At 53.2% G+C, this 23,382-nt stretch overlaps 1 protein-coding gene across 1 annotated transcript; it reads left to right on the forward strand.

Moving 5' to 3' along the window:
- Positions 1-1,210: 1,210 nt before the first annotated feature.
- On the forward strand, positions 1,211-23,063 carry emilin1a (elastin microfibril interfacer 1a). The gene is made up of 12 exons (XM_086166726.1): positions 1,211-1,659; positions 11,856-11,972; positions 13,830-14,038; positions 14,124-14,223; positions 14,892-15,000; positions 15,073-15,246; positions 15,460-16,716; positions 18,584-18,998; positions 19,443-19,568; positions 20,003-20,020; positions 20,115-20,249; positions 21,521-23,063. Exons 1-12 carry the CDS (start codon positions 1,550-1,552, stop codon positions 21,838-21,840), a joined length of 3,090 nt encoding a protein of 1,029 aa, XP_086022852.1. The 5' UTR covers positions 1,211-1,549; the 3' UTR covers positions 21,841-23,063.
- Positions 23,064-23,382: the final 319 nt, after the last annotated feature.

Consider the following 23,382-nt stretch of genomic DNA (forward strand, 5'->3'; position numbering starts at 1 on the left):
ACCCTGGACCAATCACAGGGCCTCATACAGAAGCGCACAACCACACGTCTAGACAACCCAGGGTCTCCATGAACCTCCTCCGTGTGTTTGGACTGCGAAAGGAACCCGGAGAACCCTGAGGAACCCCACGGGGAGAACATGGAGACTCTGAAGGGTCCAAGCGGGGACCTTCTGGCACAAGCATGCCGTCCTCATCTGGACCTGCAATACTTCAGACTGATGGTTGTTAAGCTGTCAGTCCTTCAAACACCACGAGCTTCCACCCCCGGCCCGGCTGATGGATCTGTGGAACATCTCCGTGTCCGCAGGGACCGCAAGAGACGAGGAGCATCGCCGAGGCTGACTGATGGCCCTCACCCTTTCATCTGTCGGCCTGGATTTACACCGACCACCTGAACTAACCCGAGAAACGCGCCGGGCTTGGACTTCAAACGGCGACGTAGATCATCCGGCTGTGGTCCGACTGTCGGGCGAGAGCTGCGAGTTCGCCGTGTCATCATCACCCACGGAGGAGATGGTGCTTGAAGCCGCTAGACTGGAAGGTGCGGTGGATTCGAGGCGGGGTCGAAGGACCGGGAGGGAGCAGCCACGGGATGGAGATGTGATCCTGCAGATATTCTGGGATGTCTTCCGCCGGCTGGAGGTGTGGGAGGAGACGGCCCATCGGCTCCATCACGCGTCCAGATCTAACTTTAGTTTGCCTTCAGATGGAGACTGACTGGAGGGGGAGGGGGGCTCTCTCTCTCTCTCACACACACACACACACACACACACACACACAGTGAGAACCTGAATTATCCTGCTGTGTGAATGAGAGGGTGAATGGCTGCATGTGATTGGGCCAGGGTGAACCCACCTCCTGTCCAATCACAGCTGAGATAGGTGCCACACTGATGGATGGATGGATGGATGGATGGATGGATGGATGGAGGAGATCCGTGCTAGAAATGCGCAGGTATCTGTGGGTGAATGTTCAGAGAAATGATGTTCCTTCAAGTTCTCGTTGTAAACCAGGACTTGTTGAGCTGTCCCCTCCTGGACCAGACCTGAACCCCCAGACCTGAGACCCCAGTCCGCTCCGAGGGACCACTAAAGGGAAGGCTGTGAAACAGTGGCTAACCCTTCTAGTGTGTGTGTGGGTGGGTGGGTGGGTGGGGTGTGTGTGTGGGGGGGGTGGAGGGTCCTGGATCTTTGACAGGAAACTATTCGGGCTTCACACTCGGGCGGATTCTGTGCGCGTCACACACAACCTTGCTTAAGCGGATTTCTCCTCCTTCTCCTTCTTGTCCTCCTCCTCCTCCTCTTCCTTCTCTCCTCCTCCTCCACCTCCACCTCCTCTTCTTCTCCCGGGTTTCATTGTGATGTCTTCTCCCGGAGCTCCTTCTCCAGGGGCGCCTCGTTCCCGCGGCGGTGCGCGCTGATGCCCGCGGCTCCCCGATAGTCTCCAGGACTCTCCTCTCCTCCTTTCCTCCACTCCTCTCCTCCTCTTTCTCTCCTTCTCTCCTCCTCGTCCTCCTCTCCCTCGGACTGGAACCTTCCAGCGGAGCAGATGGAGCCCTTGGTCCTGCTGCTGGCCGTGGCGCTGCTGCGCTCCTGCCGGGGTCTGGGCTTCGCGGAGCCGCTGGTCCAGGGCGGCCACAGAGCGGCGAGCAGACACCGGTAGGACCGCCGAGGAGGGTGGGGGTTGGGGGGGTTGGAGGTCCCCTGTATCTCCGGGGGTTCGGTCCGCATCACATGGATCTGTCCTCCACGCAGAAGGTCGGGTTTTTCTCATTTAGTCTGTGCATTGAGTCCACACATTGGACCCCAGGACAGATGGAATGGTGGGTGGACTAAAGGACTAGTTATGATGGTCTGGTGGACCGGTCGACTGATGGTGGACCGGTGTCTCCTCCCAAACTCGTCTTCTGGTGTTCACAACCGACGACTTCAGCGTTCAAAGGTCCATCTGCAAACGCGTTGGTTTTTGACGCCTGATGATGGACAATGATGTCAACTCAGAAGAAGCAAAGCTGCCAGCTGAGCTCGGCGTCTTCTGCTGGGAGCCTGCAAGATCTGTCTGCACTTGGTTCCATTCGGAATTCCAGTCCGTGTGTGTGTGTGTGTGTGTGTGTGTGTGTGAAAGAGAGAGATTGCAGATATTTGTCTCTAGATATTTACTGTTTGAGGGCCAAGGTGAAATGTAAGGGGGTGCTGAGTGTTTAGTTTGGCTCCCTTCAGCTTTACAAGACTCGAGTGTGTTATTTTAACAAACGGCAAATGTGTGTGTGTGTAGGGTTGTAGAGACAGAAGATGTATGATCTAATTACTCTTGGTTTTTGTAGAAACTTTGATATAATTTCAGGTTCATTGCCGTTAGATTTTTACACACACACACAGATGTACATCATGTGTGTATGCAGTGTGGAAATGATTGACTAGAATCCTTGCAGTCGCAGATTTACGGCTCACGAGTCAATGAGGACCAGAAGCAGCAGATGGAGCAGATGATGTGTGAAGGTCCACTGAGGTCCACGCTGTGGTCCGAGCACAGCTTCTGTGTGTGGAAGCCGGATCGGTGACCTCTGGGTGGATTTCAACGCTTTGTCGGCTCATAAACCAATGAGGAAGTTTGGGTTTATTTACTGACGGATTATATGAATGGGTTCTATCTGTGTGTGTGTGTGTGTGTGTGTGTGTGCGTGTGAGAGAAAGTGTGTGTGTTTTGTCCATACATATGTGAGTGTGCACGTGTACAAATGCATAGGTCGGGCCAAAACACAGTGACAGATCCTCACATGTGGTGTGTGTCTGCCCGCATGCCTGCATGTGTTTGCACTTAGTGTGTGTGCATAGTTTTGTGTTAGTGTATGTGTGTGTGTGTGTGTGTGTGTGTGTGTGTGTGTGTGTTGAGCTCCTGCAATATGAGCTTCTGTCAGTGTGCCTGCTGCTGTTGGTGTAGCGTCATGAATGGTTCTCCTCTTTGTGGGACGCTGAAGCTGAACGTGGGTGTGTACGTGTGTGTGTGTGAGTGTGTGTGTGTGTGTGTGTGTGTGTGTGTGTGTGTGACAGGGGGTTCAAAGAGAGGAGGAGGATAAAAGGTCCGAGTTTGAAGAAAGAGGAGTCTTGAGGATGATGAAGGACGCAAGATAAAAATGGAGATCAGGCTGCACCAGAGCCAACATGTGTGGATAACACTTACATTTGTGTGTGTGTGTGTGTGTGTGTGTGTGTGTGTGTGTGTGTGTGTGTTTGCCTATCATAATTGATATCCTATTATTGTATGATATCAAATGCTGTAAATGTGCTATGAGTGTGTCTGTGGATCTGCAGGACTGTGACAGCAGAGCGTACGCACACACACACTCACACACACATACACACACACAGTCTTCACTGCTTAATGAATACTTCACACATCTGTCAAAACAAATCAGTTGAGTTCAATCACATGTCAAGGGGCAGCTGGTGTGTGTGTGTGTGTGTGTGGGGGGGGGGGGGGGCAGGTGGTGGTGGTGGAGGGGGTTTGCTGACACATCTCTTGCCAAAATGTCAGAGCTCCATGTCGTCCAGACGGAGAATGAGGAGGACGAGGTCCAAAGCAGGTGCTGAGGTGGAGGTTCTAGGACGGTTCCTCTCGGTGACGGAACAGAGCAGCTGACCAGGATGGGCCCGGACCGGCCGCGTCCTCCGCGGCCTCGGCCGTAAGCTGCCTCGCTTTCTGGGTACGGTCTCCATCCCGATTGGATAACGAACACGGCATTTTCGGCATTTTCGTTTCCACCTTCCACCGAGAAGGTCCGAATGCTCCGATCTCCTTCTCCTCGAGCGTTTCCGAAAACCCCTCTGAGCCGGGCGCAAGCACGCCGGAGACATTGTCCTCTGGCTCTCCTCCCTCCTTCAACCACAGGAAGCTTATTCTTCCCGCATCCACCGCTGGGCCGGCAGCCAGCTGCTCCTGTAGGTATCTGCGCTGTCTGGAGCCCAGAGCGGAAGAGAAGCTCTTCAAAAGATATGAGAAGTAACTGAGAAGACACGGCTGAGAGGAGATGGCATTTTAACAGGTTCCAAGAGTGGCCTCTTATTTATGTGGAGTTCCAGGAGGTCCCGTCTGCTGGATGTGGGCGCTCATAAAATCACCGAAAGGAGACCGAGATCTTCTTCTCCGCTGTGTTGTGTTACTTTTGTTGGAGTGACGATGAACCTTCAACGTCCTTCCAGCTGCAGATCTTCAGATCGAGATATTGGTTCATCACGAGTCCAGACTTCCGGACGTTCTCGTCTCTTCTGCTTCGGCTCGTCTCCCGTTTTCTGCTGAGTTCATTCTCCTGTGGGTTTCTGTGACCTTCTGTGACCAGCTCTACTTTGGATCCAGCCATACAAGTCCTGTTCTCCATCTTGGATCCGCTTCTCCTTTGGTTCATCCCTCCTTTTCATTTGAGTCTTTCAACCGCCGTCTCCGATCCAGTCGGCTCATGTAGTCCCGATCTTCATGTCGCCTGTGGTAGTTTTGGTTTTGGCTGATTGTGTTTCTGTCGGTTCTTTCCGTTTCCTGCTGCGGTCCCGATTGTCTGGTGAAGTTCTCAAGACCTCCTCCCTGCCCGGGACACAGGAAACATCCATTTATCACGCTAGGTCCTCTGACCTCTGTTGCCCCCCATTGAAACGATGGTTTCCCTGGAAGATTCTGAACTGCGGGCGTGTTCAGGATGGCGAGGGTGTCGAATGCCGTAACTCCGAAGCATACTATGGTCACCACACCTTCATCTGTTCGTTCGTTCTCCAAAGCGATCATCCAGCGGTCGGAGTCACCCTCTCACCCACGTCTGGACAATGTGGGATCTCCACTGAACCTCCTGCATGTTGGACCCTGGAGGGACCTTCTCTGTGTGTGTCCTGCTTTTGAAGGCCTCCTGGAGAAAGGCTGCTCCAGCAGTGCAAGAAGGCTCTCCGGGCAACCGGAGTGGACGAGGACGGTTCTCCTGGACCGGAACCCTGGAAGGAGTCCACCATGGACCCATGAGGTTTGATCGGGACGTCTTCCTCTGAAGAACACAACTAGGTTTCAAACAGAAGTTCTTCATGGATTCAGGTAGTTCAAGAACCAAACAGAGTCCAGGTCCAGGAGGAGATCCTGGCAACCAGCTTCTTCTTTGGATCTCCTCCTTCTGACTGGCCTGACTCAACTTAGACATCACCCCCCAAATCACACACACACACACACACACACACACACACACACACACACACACATACGCTGAACCAAATGTTTTCATGAACATTGTATGAGTCTCAGTCTAAACAATTAAAGACAAGTTTAGATATAGTCCTGGTGTGTGTGTGTGTGTGTGTGTGTTTGTGTGTGTGTGTGTGTGTGTGTGTGTGTGTGTGTGTGTGTGTGTGTGTGTGTGTGTGTGTGCATTATAAACTGCATTAAGGCGCACTGAAAGAATGCCTTTAAGTTGTGTTTGCCTGTCGGCCACTTAAGCTTTAGCAAGTGCACTCAAGTGTGTGTGTGTGTGTGTGTGTGTGTGTGCTTCAGAACAAAGATGGAAGGCTTCTTGACCTGCGGGGTCACACACACACACACCCCACACCCCCCTGCCCCTTGAAGCTGCTGTCAAACGTCCAGTGACGCTCAGTGAAAGATCCTCCTGGACCAAACACTCCCTCTTTGTTTTACACCCCCCGAAGGCTGGCCAACCTGGGGCCGAGATGACACATGATGTGTAGTGTGTGTGTGTGTGTGTGTGTGTGTGTGTGTGTGTGTGTGTTGTCGTTTACTGAGCAGGTGTGTTTTATTGTGTTGTAAAACAAGGCAAGTGCACAACACTTCTGATCTACTGAGCCCTGAAGGGAAGAAGGACCTGTCCAGAAAACTGCTGTGTGTGTGTGTGTGTGTGTGTGTGTGTGTGAGAGTGTGTGTGTGTGTGTTTGTAATTGTATGGAACAGTCTGGAAACAATGGCCTTTATGCCAGCGGTACATTGGGCTCTTTCTCTGCTTGGCAGACATTGTGTTTTATGGGTTTGTTTGGCAAAGTTGTGTGTTTCCTGAGGAAACACTGCAACTTACGGCTGAACTCCCAGAACATAGCGGGCAACTCTCACACACTGCTGCATGAGTGGAGGCGAAGTGTGTGTGTGTGTGTGTCTAGAACAACTTGTGTTTGCCTCAAAGAATGTGTTCGATTGTAAAAACATTTCTAAAGTGGACTTTCATCTAGGAATTTTTTCCCCAGCCATTGGATTAATGGGACTTTATTGGATTACACTCGGAATGCCTCACCTCGTACTGGTGTGTCTGTGTGTGTGTGTGTGTGAGTGTGTGATGTGTTAAATCTACATAAATGTAACAAATTGTAGCGTGCAAACCTCTTGTGGAATCCACTGGAGTCCACGCCGTTGGACAACGGCAGCATTACAAGCATTAAAAATATAAACATAGCTGAAAAACACATGAAATCATAAAGATATGATCCAGAGCTGCAGAACAGGCAGGAACCTCCTCCCAAAACTAAAGGGCTTTGCTTGAAATTAAGAAGAAACAAGTGGCCCGAAGAGAAGAAGAGCAACTCTGAAGAAGTAATCTATTACTTGGAATCCCAATCAATCGCTTCCACTGGGATGACGGTGGACAACCTGACAAAAGTGTCCTTGGTGAGGAGGAACTTCAGCCGCATTCAGAGGCTTTTCTTCAGGACCAGAGGAACGAGTAGAAGGTCCTGGACCGGGCGGAGGAGCAGAGGAAGACCACAGAGGAGGTTTATGGATGGAGGGGAGGAGGACAGGAAGATAGACGGTGTGAGAGGAGAGGGCTGGGTGGAGCCAGGTGATTGGCTGAGATCCCTGAAGGAAGCAGCAGCAGCAGCAGAAGGTGGATCACACCTGGAGCTGCTGGAGATCCACTTCATGTCGCCGCTGATTGTCACCTCCTCCCTGGGACCTGGACTTGGGCTGAAGGTTGCCTTGGCAACGTTAAGTCAACAGACACACATGTACGCTCCCCGGCACTGCTCATCATCCCCATGTAGCATGAAGCACTCCTGTGTGTGTGTGTGTGAGAGTGTGTGTGTGTGTGTGTGTGTGTGTGTGTGTGTGTGTGTGTGTGTGTGCGCGCAGGAAGAGATGGGGGGTGGGAGGTGGCCAAAGTGCAGGGAGGATAGGGTCTGAGTGTGTGTGTGTGTGTGTGTGTGTGTGTGTGTGTGTGTGTGTGTGTGTGTGTGTTTTTGTATGTTTGTGTGTATTTGTGTGTGTGTGTGTGTGTGTGTGTGTGTGTGCAGGAGGAGACAGGGGGGATGGAGGGGGACCAAAGTGCAGGGAGGATAGGGTCTGAGTGTGTGTGTGTGTGTGTGTGTGTGTGTGTGTGTGTGTGTGTGTTTTGTATGTTTGTGTGTATTTGTGTGTGTGTGTGTGTGTGTGTGTGTGTGTGTGCGCGCGCAGGAGGAGATGGGGGGTGGAGAGGGACCAAAGTGCAGGGAGGATAGGGTCTGAGTGTGTGTGTGTATGTGTGTTTTTGTATGTTTGTGTGTGTGTGTGTGTGTGTGTGTGTGTGTGCGCGCGCGCAGGAGGAGATGGGGGGTGGAGAGGGACCAAAGTGCAGGGAGGATAGGGTCTGAGTGTGTGTGTGTATGTGTGTGTGTGTGTGTGTGTGTGTGTGTGTGTATGTGTGTGTGTGTGTGTGTGTGTGTGTGTGTGTGTGTGTGTGTGTGTGTGTGTGCACGGCGGTGGGGAGCCAGGGATGTATTTACACAAGTCCTGGTGTCTGCACTCCATCATGGAGGCCGGCTTCACCTCCGTGTTGTGCTGGAGAACCTGTGATGATCCACCAGTCTGAAGCACCGAAGGGGAGAAGAGAAGAAAACACATTTCACGCATAAATAAGGCAAAGCCAGCAGCTCACAAAGCAGGTGAGGAGCGAAGAGAGAAAGAACAGTAAGTCACCTTAAAGTCTGAGAAGCTGCCGAAGGTGACATGACGTAGATAGACCTCCGTTCCCAAGTTCCTCGGGCTCCTCTCGCCCGCAGCTCGCCAGCCGCCACCGACCGCAGCTGCTGATTCAGGCCGAGCTCCATCCAGGAAGCTCCGCAGACCACAGAATGTGAAAGTGAGACGAGAAGCCGTCCACCGCGTCCCGTGGATCCTCTGCAGCAGACCGCAGCCCCCGGACCACGTTCCCCTGCGCGCACACACCCTGCACACCCCTCTGAAAGCATCTGGAACTAGAAGGTTGAATTTCATGGGTTCTAATGATGATCCATTTATGAAAAAGAAGCAGAGAGGAGGTGAGATGCCCAGGCGTGGCGGCCACATCCACGCCCTGGTGGTGGGAATGCAAGTTTAGCTTCACGTCCTCCAAGAAGCTGCCGGAGATGACCTTTAAAAGGCACCGAACCCCCGAACAATCTTCTAGAAATGGACCGGAGGACACGTTTCCATGAAGCTACCCAGAGACCACCTGAAAGCCCTGGATGAATGGAGACGAGGCTTCCGGCCGAGGTGGCCATCTTTGGAGTTCCCCCCTGGGATTTACAGGCCCCGCCGGCTGCTTCTTCTCAGCTCGCCGGCGGAAAATGGCGGATGAGCGTCGAACGCCGACGACATCGGATATCGCAGGGCTCAGCAGAAACCGCCGCGCCCTCCCGGGTGGAAAGAGCTGACATCATCTGAGCCCGAAGACGATCACAACCCGTGATTAAATATTCAAAATCACATGTTTCCTTGCCATCCACCACGGAGAGCTTCCAGCTGGAGGATCTGCGTCCATCACCGGTCTCACCACCAAGACTCTTATTCATCTTGTTCTTCTTCTCAACATTGGCCCCAGATGTTTCCAGGTCTGAAGCTCGTTGGTCACTCCTGTTGGTGCTCCAGAGAACGAAGGAGCGGGGAGCAGGTGTAGATCTGTCCATCGCAAAGCGAGGAAGAACATCCGAATGGTGGGACGGAGATGGAGCCGTGGTCCTGTCAGGATAAATTCTTCTTGTGATTCGCAGGCTGGAACAGTGAGCCTGGTGAAGAACGCTCATGAGTCGAGAGCGGGAAGAACCATCATGGATCTGCGTTTGTGGGGAACAAAGGGACTTCCTGTGTTTGATCTCAGATCAAAGACTTGATCAAAGGTGTCCCACAATCCAGGAGAAATGGGCTTCCTGGCGTCCGCTGACCGATGGACCATCTCAACATCTGCGAAGAACCCCAGCAATTTTCCGACAGCTCACCGAAAGACGGGCCGGAAATCACCTGAGGGTCGGAACCCCAAAGGCCGGCGCTGAACAGCGCCCCCTAATGGCCACGGGGGGAACTACAAGGGATATCACAAAGTACAAATACTTGGAGTGAGAACATTGACCAGGACCAGTGTGTGTATGTGTGTGTGTGTGTGTGTGTGTGTGTGTGTGTGAGAGAGAGAGAGAGAGAGAGAGAGAGAAAAAAACCTCCTGCGTCTCCTGCTTCCTCCCTTCTCCATTCCTGAGCAGCGAGGGTTTATCGTCGTTCCACTGCTCCTGTACGTGGGAAAGTGAAGCCTGGTTGCCTCAAGGACCATCCGGGTTCCTCCCTGATGAAGGTGGAGGTCAGATGTGCGTCTCTGCTCAAAGAGTCCATCTCTCCACACCCGCCGGACAGAGGCTACAAACAGGAAACTCCTGATGATGTTGGATTTGTGTTTGCTGGGAGCCTCCAAGGTCCGCACCCGGGTCCACGCCCTCTGGTTGGACCCTGGAGCAGATCCAGACTCAAACATCACCCGCCTGCTTCCCGGACCGCCGACACCCCTTAGCACGAAGCACAAACATGGCGTCCAAGTTAATGTTGACGGAGGTCCGGTGTCCCTGACCTTCTCCGCGGGAAGCATACATCTTCGATGTTCCGTTACAGCGTGAGATCCCCACAGCATGTTCTCCGCAACCTTCAGCAACGACGTGGAAGAGGCTTGATGTCAGATCCAGTCCATCATCCGTTGTTGCTCCAGCGGTTGTTCTCCAGAGGGCTGGACGTACATTCACGGCTCAGAGACCTCAGAGGCTGGCAGGCCTGGCATGAAGGAATCCCTGCTCAGACCTTGTCCTCCTCACCTCTGACACTAATGGGCCCTAATCAGCAGGAGCCTCACGGGGCGGAGATCCTGGCTAATGAGAAGACGATGATGGAAGATTGTCTCTAATCTGCATCGGCATCGGGCTTTCTGGAGATCAGAAGACCGAGAAGACGGCGGGTCACATTCTATATCATCAGAGTTTAGCATGTCCGTGAATCAGAAGATCTGCCGCTGGTAGCCTGGACCGGACCATCTGACCGAGGAAAGGAAGGTCCGGCTCAAGTCCGAGCGATGCTTTTGTCACGCCGCCGCCTTTCTGACATCCGTCTGGTCGGTATCTGATGTAGCGTACATCAAATGTGACAAGTAAAGCGAGGAAGGAGGACAAGTTCGGGGGAATTCAGACGGTCGGCGTGTCTCCACAGCAGACACCTGAGAAGAAACCCAGGTGGAAGAAAAGCGGTTGTGATACCGGCGTCCTCCTGAACCAACGAACCCCACGCTTCGCTCCAGACGCTCCCCGGGTGATTTCATTTCCTTCAGAACATCTCAAGTGTTTGAAGATCAGAAGTGACTCAGACCGGCTGAAGCTCCTCTAATCCAGATAATCTGCATTTCCATCTGCCCGCGTTCCTCGGTCGTCTAATTCCCTCGGCGACATGAAACCTAAGGAGCGTGTGGAAGGTGCTGAAGGACCAGGAGGATCTCACGCACTCAGTTGTCAGCACATTCATCTCCCACAAGCCAAGCACATGATCTTCTGTCCTCCGGCCTCAGAGGACAAAGGCCTCCAACTTCTGAACGCCCCCTTCTTCAGGTCTGCAGAGGTCTTCCGTGGACATCAAGAGTTCTATTCCGTAAACCCAATTAGACTGCAGGACGGAGAACTTCTCTGAAGTCCTCTTGGGTTTCCCCGTCTTCTGCGACGACAAGAGAAATAAAAAACACCCTTTTGGGCCTCCGATTTTTCTCCTCCCCCTGGTCACATGTCCTCGGCGCCACCTCATCTGCTGGAGAGTCTAAACCTGCGTCCGCTGAACTTCGAGATGTTGCGTAAAGCCGTCTTTCTCAGGTTTAGGTGTCCTTCTCAGACGATAGCTCCTCCTCTCAGACATCGTCAGCGCTTTGCAAAGTTCTCCAAAGTGTCCTCCATCAGTCGCGAGGTCTTCAGCAGTAAGACGGGCAGTGGAGGGGGTCAAAGGTCAGCCTGGTGTGATGGGACCCATCTGAACCTCCTCGCCAGGAGAGTCCAAAAGTTACCCTTTCTGCAAACTTCTTCTCCCACCACCAGGGTCCAAACACTAACCTCCAAGAAGAAGGTCAGCTCCACTTCAGGAGCCTCGGGGGGGCTGTGTGCTCTGTGAGTCAACATCCACCAACTCCACGTTAGGCAAGAATATCTGCTCTGGGATGATGGAAACAAATGTGTGTGTGTGTGTGTGTGTGTGTGCAGCCAAACAATGGTGCTTACTGTTGCTGTTATCCTGGCCTGATCTGAAGTTGGCTGCGGTGGAAATGATCTGAGAATAATTCCCGTCCAGATAGGCAGATAGGGATCTCCGGCCTCTGGAGCCTCACCATCAACAAGCGCCATGTTTTCTTCTCCTCCCTCTGGTTCCTTCTGGAAGGGTTGTTGTTCTCCAGCCTTGTCTTGTGTGACCGGCAAACAAATGTCTGGCGGCAGGACCACAGTTTGGAGCCACATCTGCCTTTGACTTCACGGCAAATAAAAACCGCCGGCCGTCACACACCGACTCATCAGTCATTTCCTCTCCTCTGCCTGTGTGTGTGTGTGTGTGTGTGTGGGTGTGTGTGGGTGTGTGTGGGTGTTTTTCTCAGGAACTGGTGTGCTTATGTGGTGACACGCACGGTCAGCTGTGTGATGGAGGACGGGGTGGAGACGTACATCAAGCCTGACTATCAGAGATGCACATGGGGGCAGTGTCCTCGAGTGGCGTGAGTTTGTCCAACACACACACACACAGAGTCCTGTCTGGTCGCACCTGCTGGTTGACTGATTGGCTCTTCTCTCAGGAGACAGAAGAAGCCTGCATGTGTCACAGACTTCTATTAGTTCCAAAACTTAACGTAGGGAATTGAACCAGTGACCCAAATATGGTTCAAAACCCAAATCCCCTGGCTACAGAGGAGGCGTGGCTACGGTGAGGGGCGTGGCTAAAAACGATGGGCGTGGCTAAATAGTGAGGGTGTGGTTAGAGGGCCGATGTTAAAGAGTGAGGGGCGTGGTGGGTGGGCGTGGCTAAAGTGGGTGTGGTTAGGGGGCGTGGTCATATAGTGGGGGCGTGGCTAAAGAGTGAGGGGCGTGGTCTTGCTGGGAGTGCAGGCGCCTCAGAACCTGAGGTTCCTGGTTGGATTCCCCAGCTCCTGTCGGCCGGGTGCTGCCGGGCAAGGCAGGGTGGCTGAAGGAGGACCAACCCGTTCCTGAGAGGGAGTCCAAAAATTGAGAAAATAACTCAGAAATGTGCAATTGTCCTTGAAGCACAGCTTCTCAGCTTCTACGATGGACGTTTGCACGGCATATTTGCCCAAATGTTCCCATCTTCTCTTGCCATCTTTGAAGATTCAACCCCAAATACAGGGAGAGGTAGAAAAACTCAAGGTTCTCGTCTTCTCCAACCCTCCAGTGTGGAAGCCCATCCTTTCCTTACAGCGAGAGCTTTCCCTCTTCCTCATCCTCCTCTCCTCTTCCTCATCCTCTCCTCCCGTCTGAGAGAATGTGGCCTCCCTCTTTCTCACGCTGCTGCTGCTGCTGGAGGACCTGCGTCTAGGGCTGGCATCAGAACAAGACCCAGTGTGTGTGTGTGTGTGTGTGTGTATGTGTGCATGTGTGTGTTAGGACCCTTAGCCATCCCATGGTTAACGTTCCCATGACAACGCTGTAAATCTTTATTAAGACTGTCTGAGCTATTTATTGTGTTGATATGTATCACGACAGTGATGTGTCACTCACACACAAACACACACACACACACACACACACTTACACACACACACACACACACACACTGTTGATGACTAGCATAAAAGGTCAAGAGAAACATTTTAGTTGGAAGCAGCTAAATAAAGCTGGGTTCTGTTGGACGGAACGACTAGAACAACGTGAGAAGTTGGCAGAGAAGAATCCCGTCCATCACCAGGACCTACTTGTGTACAACAATGTGAAAGGGTTTCCTCCAATCAAGCTCTGATCTATTTTCAGATCTGCTCAACTGAAAAATGTTTTCCTTTTTTATAAAGTCTCTGAAGACCAACAGATATACAGTATGTCTCCATAGAGTACAACATTCACACCCGCTTTAGACATACGGTACAACATTCACACACCAACAGACATACCACATTCACACCTCCTATAGACATACAACGTTAACATCTCTTACAGACATACCACATCACACACACCTATAGATATACAACATTCACACTCCTACAAAGACATACCACATTCACACCTCCTATAGACATACTTTATTCACACCTTTTATAGACATACCACATTCACACACCTATAGACATACAACATTCACACTCCTACAGAGACATACCACATTCACACCTCCTATAGACATACGTTAACACCTCTTATAGACATACCACATTCACACCTCCTATAGACATACAATATTAACACCTCTTATAGACATACCACATTCGCACATCCTGTAGACATACAACATTCACACTTCTATAGACATACAGCATTCACACTTTCTTATTCACTGACCGAAGGAGAGTCCAGGTGAGGATTTCTGTCAAACAGCAGGGATCAGGCCTGTCCATTTTGTCTCCCAGCTACCGGACATTTAGGAGGCCTCGCTACAAGGTGGCCTACAAGATGGTGACGGAGATGGAGTGGAAGTGTTGCCACGGTTACTCCGGGGAGGACTGCCGAGAGGGGCCGAGGGTAACGACCGACAGCCGAGTGGTCGGGGGGCGACCCCAGGTCTCTCAGACGGGCTACAACCCTGACGGGGGACAGAAGGGGGGCAACAGCAGAACCGGTAATGCATCGGGGTGAACGGCGAAGGCGAAGGCATTCAGCACTGAAGGCTCTGGAGGTTCTGACGCGCTCTACCTCCTCCTCAGGGGACAGCGAGAAGGTCCATCAGCTGGAGGAAACCATCCGCAGCCTGACCAGAGACCTCCACAACATCCAGACGACAGTCAGCAACATCAACCATAGACTGTACGTCTCCGTGTGTGTGTGTGTGTGTGTGTTTTGCTGAAACGTTATCCTTTGAGATTTTATAGCCATTTTATTTGAATGAAGTGGATGAGAAATGGGAAGCAGGTGGAGGAGCATCACAGATATTCTGTGGAAAGACGTGAAGGTCGGCTGCAGCGGGACCGAATACACCAGGAACAATGAGGCTACGGGGAGTGGAGAAGAAGAAGGTTGAGTTTGAGATGAAGGCTGCGGTTTAGTTGCAAGGGTCAACAATCCGGAGTTACGGAGAGGGTGGACGGAGAGGTGTGCACAAGCAGGCTGGAATGGATGGAGAAAAGAGCATCAGCCAGAGGGGAAGGATAGAAGGAGAAGATGGAGGTGAGAGCAGCCATGGTGGCTGGTTTGGAGACCCTGAGAAGAAAACAGGAGGCAGAGCTGAAGGTCACACTGAGATGGTTTGGACATGGACAGAGGAGGGGTACAGAAGATCTGGGTAGGAGGATGCTGAGGTTGAAGATAGAGAGGAGGTTTATGGATGGACAGCAGGAGGACAGGAAGGAAGCTGGAGCAACTTTTATTGTTTAGAACCTCTTTCTAGTCAATGTTGTTTTCAAAATGTGTTTTGGAATGGAGCTGAGGAACAGTTCTTCTCGTGAACGTGTGATGACGCCTGCGTCCATGTGCAGCTCAGGTCTGAACGGGGCGGCGGTGCCTGCTGACTCCGCTCAACCTCACATGAAGGACACCATCAACAGCATCCAGACGAAGCTGGACCATCTCTACAACAGAACGCAGGTCCGTGTGGTGGTTGGACCTCCCGACCCTTTGAACCTTGACCTTTACTAACGCGAGCCTCTGCCGGTCCAGCTCCACGACCAGACCCTCCTCAACATCAACAACCACCTGGTGAACGGAGGCGGCAACGACCTGGACGGAGGTGCCGTGGGCGGGGGGGCTGAGGGGAGCCAGCTGAACGTTCTGAAGGAGGAGATCCTGACGGAGCTGGAGAGACGAGTGTCCCTGTCCTGCTCTTCTTGTCAGGTGATCACCTCCGCCCGGAGGTCCGCCGAGGGCCGGGAGGTTCGGGAGAAGTAGAAGCAGCCTTTAGGTCATTCGCGATCAGGGACGGAAGAGTGAATTGCATCTGTTAACTGCGGTCAACACCTGTAGATGATCTGGTACAGGAAACCCAGGGGATTGTAACGGATCAAATGGGCCGCTGCCGGTGAGTCTGACCTGGTCTCTGGTGTCCAGGCGGGCGTGGAGGACGTGCGGCGGCAGCAGCAGGAGGACCGGGATCGGATCGTAGCCCTGGAGAAGCTCCTGGGCTCCCTGGACCAGCACGTGCGGCAGAGCCTGGACGCGTCTCGCAGCGAGACGCTGGCCTCGCAGTCCTGCTGCGCCTCGCTCTCCCAGCTGGAATCCAGGATGGACCACCTGGAGAGCCGACTCATCTCCACCGCCAACAAGTGCGACGCCATCAAGGGGCGCTTGGACAAGGAGCTGGGCGGGAGCGGCGGGGGGAAGGGACGGCTCAGCGAGGACCGGCTCAACGGGCGCCTGAAGGAGCTGGAGAAGCGGTTCAACAACACCGTGAGGAAGACGGAGCAGAGGTGCGCCAACACCGGCAACAACCTGAAGGACACGGTGCAGAGGGACGTCACCCAGCTCCGCAACATGGTGGTCGATCGTCTGGACAGCGACGGCTTCAAAATCGGGAAGATCGAGCTGGACGTGGCCGTCCTGGGAGATACGGTGAGAGACCACAGCCGCCGCCTGAGCCGCCTGGAGAACGCCACCGCCTTCCTGGACAAGAGGCTCACGTCGAACGAGCACACGTGCAGCGAGACATGTGGACACGGGAAGGATGCGGAAGACACTGTGAAAACACTGCAGTGGAGGGTGGTGTCCAACCAGGACGACATCAAGAAGTTCAACACCAGGTTAGAGGACCTGTCCATCTCAGGAGACTCGCTGTCTGAGAGGATCATCGACCTGACAGACGACGTGAAGAAAATCCTCTCCATCACCGGGAAGGACGGGGAGAAGTTCACCCGCATAGTTTCGGAGGTGGAGACGCTCGGCCGCGGCCTGGACCACTGCTCCGTCTGCAGCAACCTGGAGGCTGACCTGCAGGCTCTTACCAACCAGACCAACAGTGGCTTCAACAGGTACCTGGACGAACTAACGGACCTGCGGCGGAAGGTGGAATCGGGAGAAGGCGTCTGCTCCGACCTGCAGGAGGAGGTGGGACGTCTGAAGGAGGAGGTGGAGCAGAATTGTGGACAGTGCCAGGATGACGTGGATGACCTCAGGAAGCTTCTGCACGGTCACGGTGTCCACGGCGGGAAGTTGGGAGGAGACTTGAAGTCCATCCGAGGAGAGCTCGACGGGGTTCTCCAGACGTTCGGGTCCATCAACAACACCCTGAAGGGGATTGGAAAGACGGTGGAGATACACGGGGCCACGATAACGCAACTGAACAGCAACCAGGACAACATCTTCTCAGAGGTAAGACGATGGTCTTCACATCGGTGCCTCTCAACTTCATGCCTCACTTCTTTTTCATCCCACTACATCTTCTTCTGCTTTTGACCGCTCCCTTCAGGGTCTCCATAGGCAATCATCTGCCTCCATCTGACCCTCTTCTCTCACACCAACTCGCCTCCTGTCCTCTTCACTACATGGTCCCAACATCCAAAGTCCTGCCTCCCAGCTGCAGACCCTTGCCTTTTACTCTTGTCTTCTGCCTTTGGACATACCTTGCTGCTCTCCTTCTCCCCCCCACAGTAGTTCCTCTGATACCCTGAAGGTCCTCATCACCACTGACGGTTGTTGATTGTTGTTATGGAAGTCATAGGTTTGATTCCCGTTGGCGCAGGCTTTACATTGGAGGCCCTTCCTGACGCAAGCCTCTGTGTCATACTAGTCTTGGGATGGCTGGAGGAGAGCCCTGGTCCGTGGCCCCTTGGGGGTCATGGGTCGGCCTCCACAGGATCAAAATACCTCAATCACATCTCAGTCATGAGTCTTGAACCGGTCAAACTCTGCAGCGGCTCTTCTAAAAGCTGCTCAGTGGATGATGATCCAGATGGCTGACCCATCAGGTCCAAGAAGCTGTGCTAGGTAAAGGTGACCGCCATCCGAAGCCGCAGTGACATGATCGCAAATGTGGGGCGAAACTCCGGAAGGTGTCGGAAAGTGAAACCGAGCACTTTGTGACACGCGCTCGGATCTTCTGGCTGACACCGCGGGGGTTCGGGTAGGACCTGCAACCAGAGCCTCTTCAGTCGCTGGTGTTTATATAGAAGGAGACCTCAGTAATGGAGAAACCCCGAGGTCCAAAGCGACCCTCTCGTCTATCGTCACACCCCCTGGTTCTCGTCCTGAAGCCACATCGATGTCAAATCCCACGTCCTGCTCACATTCCATCTTGTAACAGTGAAGATCTGTCACAGATTAAGCGAGAACATCGGCGAGGTCAAACATGAGACCCTCTGGTGTCATCAGGAGTAACCGAATCATCCTGAGATCTTCTGGTGTGAAGCCCCAGAAGCCCGACGGCGTGATAAAACTCTGACGTTTTGTTTTATCAAAGCGCGGCGACCGAAACACAACATTGGAGTCCAGACCTTGAAGAAACAACGGCGTGTCCTCCAGACGTCTTCTCCGGCTCTCACATAATATTAGCTTAGCAAAGGCAATATTTGCGTTCCATTGACGGACAGCGGCCATTAGGACTGTGTGTGTTTTATATATGTATGTATGGATGGACGGAGAGGAAAGAAGAACATCATGGAGACAAAAAGTCACGATATGAAGGAAAACAAGCAGTGGTCTTGATGTCTCCTCAGCACAGGGGAGACCATTATTAGAGTAGAATGAAGTTGTCAAATTACAATAATAAAATCCTCAGAGAACATCTTTCATAATCGTCACCGTCTTCTGCAGCAGCCATCAGGCTGAGGCCTCTCTGCCGCGCCCAGGTTCTCGTCTCCCTGTGTTCACCTTTCAAACTGTGCTGATGGGCGTCTCCTTCAGGTCCTCCCTTTGAGAGGAGCCTTCATGGCGTTTCCTCGGGACGGGGCGGGCGGTTTTCGTCCGGCAAACCGGATAAGCATCAGAATGATGACTTGGAACCATTTGATATTTCCTCATTTGTGACCAATTCCCGTAGTGTAGCTTCACAAGATGCTCCACATTCCACATTTGACCTCAGAGACGCTCTTTGATTGGACACAGATTATTCATTTGCCACATTAATCCCATCATATTACTACTTTTACACTGTTTCTGTGTGTGTGTGTGTGTGTGTGTGTGAACCCTGTGAGTTCACTGACATTCACAGACATTAAAAAGTGTCTTCATTGTCCTGAAGGTGGACTCCCTGCAGAAGGACCTGAAGGACCACCTTCAGGAATCAGAGCCGTGGTTGGTCAACCTGGGGAAGGAGATCCAGGACATTCGGAGCAACGTCGTCAAGGAGATCGGGGATTGCCGGCGCTCCAGTGACGGCCTGGAGGGGAGGCTGTCCAAGCTGGAGGGGGTGTGCGGACGCATGGACTCCTTCTCCAGCAGCCTGGAGACAATCAAGGAGGGCTTAAGCCGCCATGTGTCGGGCTTGTGGAGCTGCGTCAACGGGCTCAACGTCACCGTCACGTCCCACGGAGACAGTATCAACGATATCCAGCACGTCCAGCTGGACAACATCCGCTCCCACATACACAGCCTCAACTCCTCCGTCCTGGACTTGGCTGAGGAGTTCCACAGTTTCATTGAGCAGGACTTCACGGGTGAGTGGGAGGGCAGATAAGCGGGAATAGAGTTCAGCGACAGGGAGCCGAGGCCGGGAACAGACCGCGGAAAGAATCCGGCCCGACAACCTTTCACTCCGCGGCCGTTCGAGACAACAAGCAAACAAATGTTTTGAACAAAAATAGGCCCGAGAAAGAATTCGGGACGAAAGCCTTTGGCAGACGCCCGCAAACCGTCAGGGAGGGCCACCGCAAAAACACGAGGCGCAGCAAAATCGGGCCGATCAGATCTTTAGCAGGGTTGAACGCAGGAAATCACGTGGTCTACTTCTGGGAAGCCTTGGACGGGAAGGAGGTCAGGGGCAAAAACGAGACCGAGAAGGAGTCAGATGTGCAGATGATTGAGAGAAACCCCCCCCGGAGTCCCGGTAGCTTACAGGACTCCGGACCGCTGATCGTGGACTTGGTTGTGCCCCGCCGCAGGTCCACCCGGCCGGCCCGGCCCCAAAGGAGAAAGAGGCCAGACTGGACTTCCGGGTCCCGTTGGACCTCAAGGACGGGTAGGACCTCCAGGAAGGGAGGGGAAGCAAGGACCTACTGGCCCCCCGGGTAAGTACCACACCCTCTCATCACCCTCCTCTTCTGAGGAACCGGCCAATCGTTGTCGCAATCGCTACGACTCAAGAAAATCCGGGATGAGATGTAGTTTAATGATACCATGATTGGGAAATTGCCCTCGCTCAATGAGCCCTGCAATGATATTTATGCTAGTGAGCCATGTCAGAGGAGGGGAGTACGTGGCGCCTGTGAGCCCACTCCTGGTAACACTTCCCAGAAAGCGGAGGAGTGTTGGCAGGCGGACGTTTCCCAGAAGCTAACGAGCAGGACGAGGGGCGCTAACACGTCCACGTAGCACAGAGGACATCCATCTCCTTATCTCGCCACAGTGAAGGTGGCAAAAGGAGAGGTTCTCATGCTCTTTCGGTGTTATTTACATCTGCCGTGAGAAACTAACTGCTGTTATCTCCCCCTCGGTTCCTCAGGTCTTCGAGGTGAAGAGGGTAAGTTGTTCGGTTCCAACCCACTACCGTTTAAGCTCTGCTGTCTGTCACTTTGTCCGAGCCGCCCCCGCATCACCTCCCGGCTTATCTGCAGGTCCTGCCGGCTCTGACGCCCACGTTCCCCGCCTGTCCTTCTCGGCGGCTCTGACTCGGCCGGTGAGGAACGCGGGGACCATCGTGTTCAACCAGGTGTTTGTCAATGAAAACGACGCCTACAATCCCAAAACAGGTGGGTGTCACCCTGCCCCTGTATGGTCTCCCAACCGTTTGTTGTCAATTTTCCGAAGAAGAACAATCCATTCGCTGGTGAGAGGTTCATCCACCCATCCATCATTCCGCGGTCTCGGGTTCACGTTGGGCTGGAGCTGATCCCGGAGGCGGGGGTCAACATCGCCGCTTCTGACGTTCTGGATCGCATTCACGCACAAAGAACCTGATAGAGGCCGAAGGATCCGGGAGATTCCGAGAGAACGAGATGCGCAGATTCTGGATGCAGCTGGAGCCCAGAGTCTGCAGTGGATCTGGAGCCACCAGAAGGAGTCGGCGTGCTGCTGCAGAGATGAAGGAAGCAGCCAGAGTGCACAGCGTCAGCGCCGCCGTCTGAGCCGCGTGGAGCCGGAGGAGACGTTCCAGCGGGCCAAGCACAACCTGGCACCTCCTCAGTCAGGAGGAAAATATAAGAGCGCCTTCCAACCAGACCAGGGAGCAGTGTGTGGGCTCTCTGAGGCAGCGGAAGAACCACCAGAAATGAGATGGACCACATATCTGTTCTGAACGTGGAGCACTCATAGCAAGTTAGATTTCTCAAGGTGTTTTGGGAGGAGTGTCTGAGGTCATTGCAGTGAGAGCAGAGAACAGGTAGAGGAATATCTAGAGGTATGCTCTGGAAAGGAGAATGAACTTAGTCGCAGCGAGACAGAATATATGTGTGTGAATGAGAGGAACTCGGGTGGAACGGTGAGGCTACAGGGAGTGGAGATCTCGAAGTTGGTGGATTTCCAGCACTTGGGGTCAACGGTCCGGAGCAGAGTGCGGAGTGTGGAAAAGAGGTGAAGAGACGGGTTCAAGCAGGTTGGAATGGGCGGAGAAAAGTCTCAGGGGTACGATGAGATAGAAGATGATCAGCCAGAATTATTAGATGTTTTGGAGAGAAGGTCAGAGAAGCCAGACTGAGATGGTTCAGTCATGTACAGAGGAGGGAGGGTGAATACATTGGTAGACAGATGCTGGAATTGGAGCCGCCAGGCAGGAGAACCAAAGAGAAGATTCGAGAGAAGATATGAAGGTTGACCCGCTGAGGCGACCCCTGAAGGGAAAAGCCAAAAGGAGTAGAAGAAGAAGAAGCGTGAGGTGGTTTTGGCCTCTTCTGGCCAAAGTAATCTGCATGTTTGCAAAACAGAAAGAAAGAAATGTCCCAAGCAGAGAGATGGTGAGCGCAGGCGATGGAAGGAATCCAGGATGCGTGAGATGTTCCTCAGCGCCCTCTCGGTCTTCTCCTAGGTTACTTCACCGCCCCCGTCGCAGGGCGCTACTTCTTCAGCGCCGTCCTGACAGGCCACAAGAACATGAAGATCGAGGCCGTGATGTCCAAGTCCAACATCGGCGTGGCGCGGGTCGACTCGGCCGGCTACCAGCCGGAGGCCCTGGAGAAGCCCATGGCCGAGACCAAACACAACCCCGGGGCGCTCGCCGTCTTCAATATCATCCTCCCGCTGGTCCGAGGAGACACCGTCTGCATCGACCTGGTCGCCGGGAAGCTGGCGTTCTCCTCGGAGCCGTTGACCATCTTCAGCGGGACGCTGCTGTACGAGACCGTCTGACGGGACGCCGTCGAACCCTGAGGCTTCCTCGGAGGCGCTCGGAGAGGAGCGGACCGGGACGGAGGACCGCATTTGTTCCCCGACGGGGAAATACATTTTCCCTTTTTCGTCTCACAGCTTTAAAAACAACGCTCTTATCCACCGCGGGGTTTCCTTATAATTCTAGATTTCATCCCCCCGCATAAGCTTGAATTCTTTCCGCGAGGAACGGCCCCCCGGGCCCCCTTTCCTGTTTTGGTCCCCGTCCGGCTTCAGCAACTCAGACGCTCCTCGGGTTTTAGGTTTGCGCCGACGGCTCTATTTCCAGTACTTCTCAGCAAAGGCGGCGGGGCGGCGGGGTCGCACCGAGACGTGAATTTATTCAGAGAATAACCTCGTTATATTACACGAAAAGAAGTTTATCATAACGGAACGGAAGCTAATAGAATATTGAAGGCATTTTATAAAGAATGAAATATGCTGTCGTACCACTTACGAGCGGGAAAGCTGAAATATCGCAAACAGAAACATTAGCTTAGCGGACTTAAGTCCTCGAAAGCCAGGAAATAAATCACCGTCCAAAGTTTGGACCGCAGTCCTTCATGCTAGGTCCGTGGAAAGCCAAAGAGAAGGGTCCACCGCGCTCCGGTTCTCCTCGGAGCCGGCCCCCACGGGGTTGCTGGATCCCGACCGAGATGGAAAAAGGCATTCATTGGACTTCGAGGAGGGGGAGCAGCGAAAACCACTATGTTCCGTGAAGAGAAGCAAAAAGCGTGGCGGCGGCGGCGGCGGCGGCGGCAACACAGCAGGACTATGTTAGGAGATTGGACGGGTTGGGGGGGCGGCGGGGGCTGGTTGTCCTAATAAGGTGCACGTTTGCTGGCAGGATCAGCCCCAGCTCCCCGTCTCTCTGCGGAATTTTAACCTAAACCTTGTCACAACAAACACTGCAGCTACACACTGGTCCGGCGAGACACGAGCGACCGTTCATCTGTATATACTCTCGGGAGGACAACCAGCGCCACGGGTCGGCTCTGGAATTCAACCCGCAGTATGTTTAACACATTAACACGCACACGTGTGTGTGTGTGTGTGTGTGTGTGTGAGTGATTTCTATGCAATGTATGCCTTCCAGGCGTGTAAATATGTTGATGCAAGATGTATATCCAGCTCACTTTGCAGGTACTGTGTATTTTCTATTTTCCTGCCACAGGTTTGCACCCAATACAGAGCCAGATCTCCAACCGCCTGTTTGCCGTTATTGTCCCGTGTTTGACACCGCAGGTCCTGGAAGTTTCTGAAAAGTCTATTCTAAAAGTCTGGAAGCGTGTTAAACATTCTAAGACGAATCGTCTAGAAGATATCTTTAAACCAGTCGCACGATGAACTCGAGAAAACACCTCAGACAATCAACAAGTCTTCTTCTCCTTTGGGCTGCACCTTCATGGGTCTCCACAGCCGTCTGGTCTCTGGTCCACCGCTAAAGCTCCAACCTCAGCGACCTTCTACCCCGATCTCCTCCATCTCTCCCCTGTCCCTGTTTGAACCACCTCAGTGTGACTT

This window comes from Fistularia commersonii, chromosome 20 (genome assembly GCF_037954325.1).
Source record: "Fistularia commersonii isolate RoL2024-O1a breed Wild chromosome 20, RoL_Fcom_v1.0, whole genome shotgun sequence".
Taxonomy (NCBI): domain Eukaryota; kingdom Metazoa; phylum Chordata; class Actinopteri; order Syngnathiformes; family Fistulariidae; genus Fistularia; species Fistularia commersonii.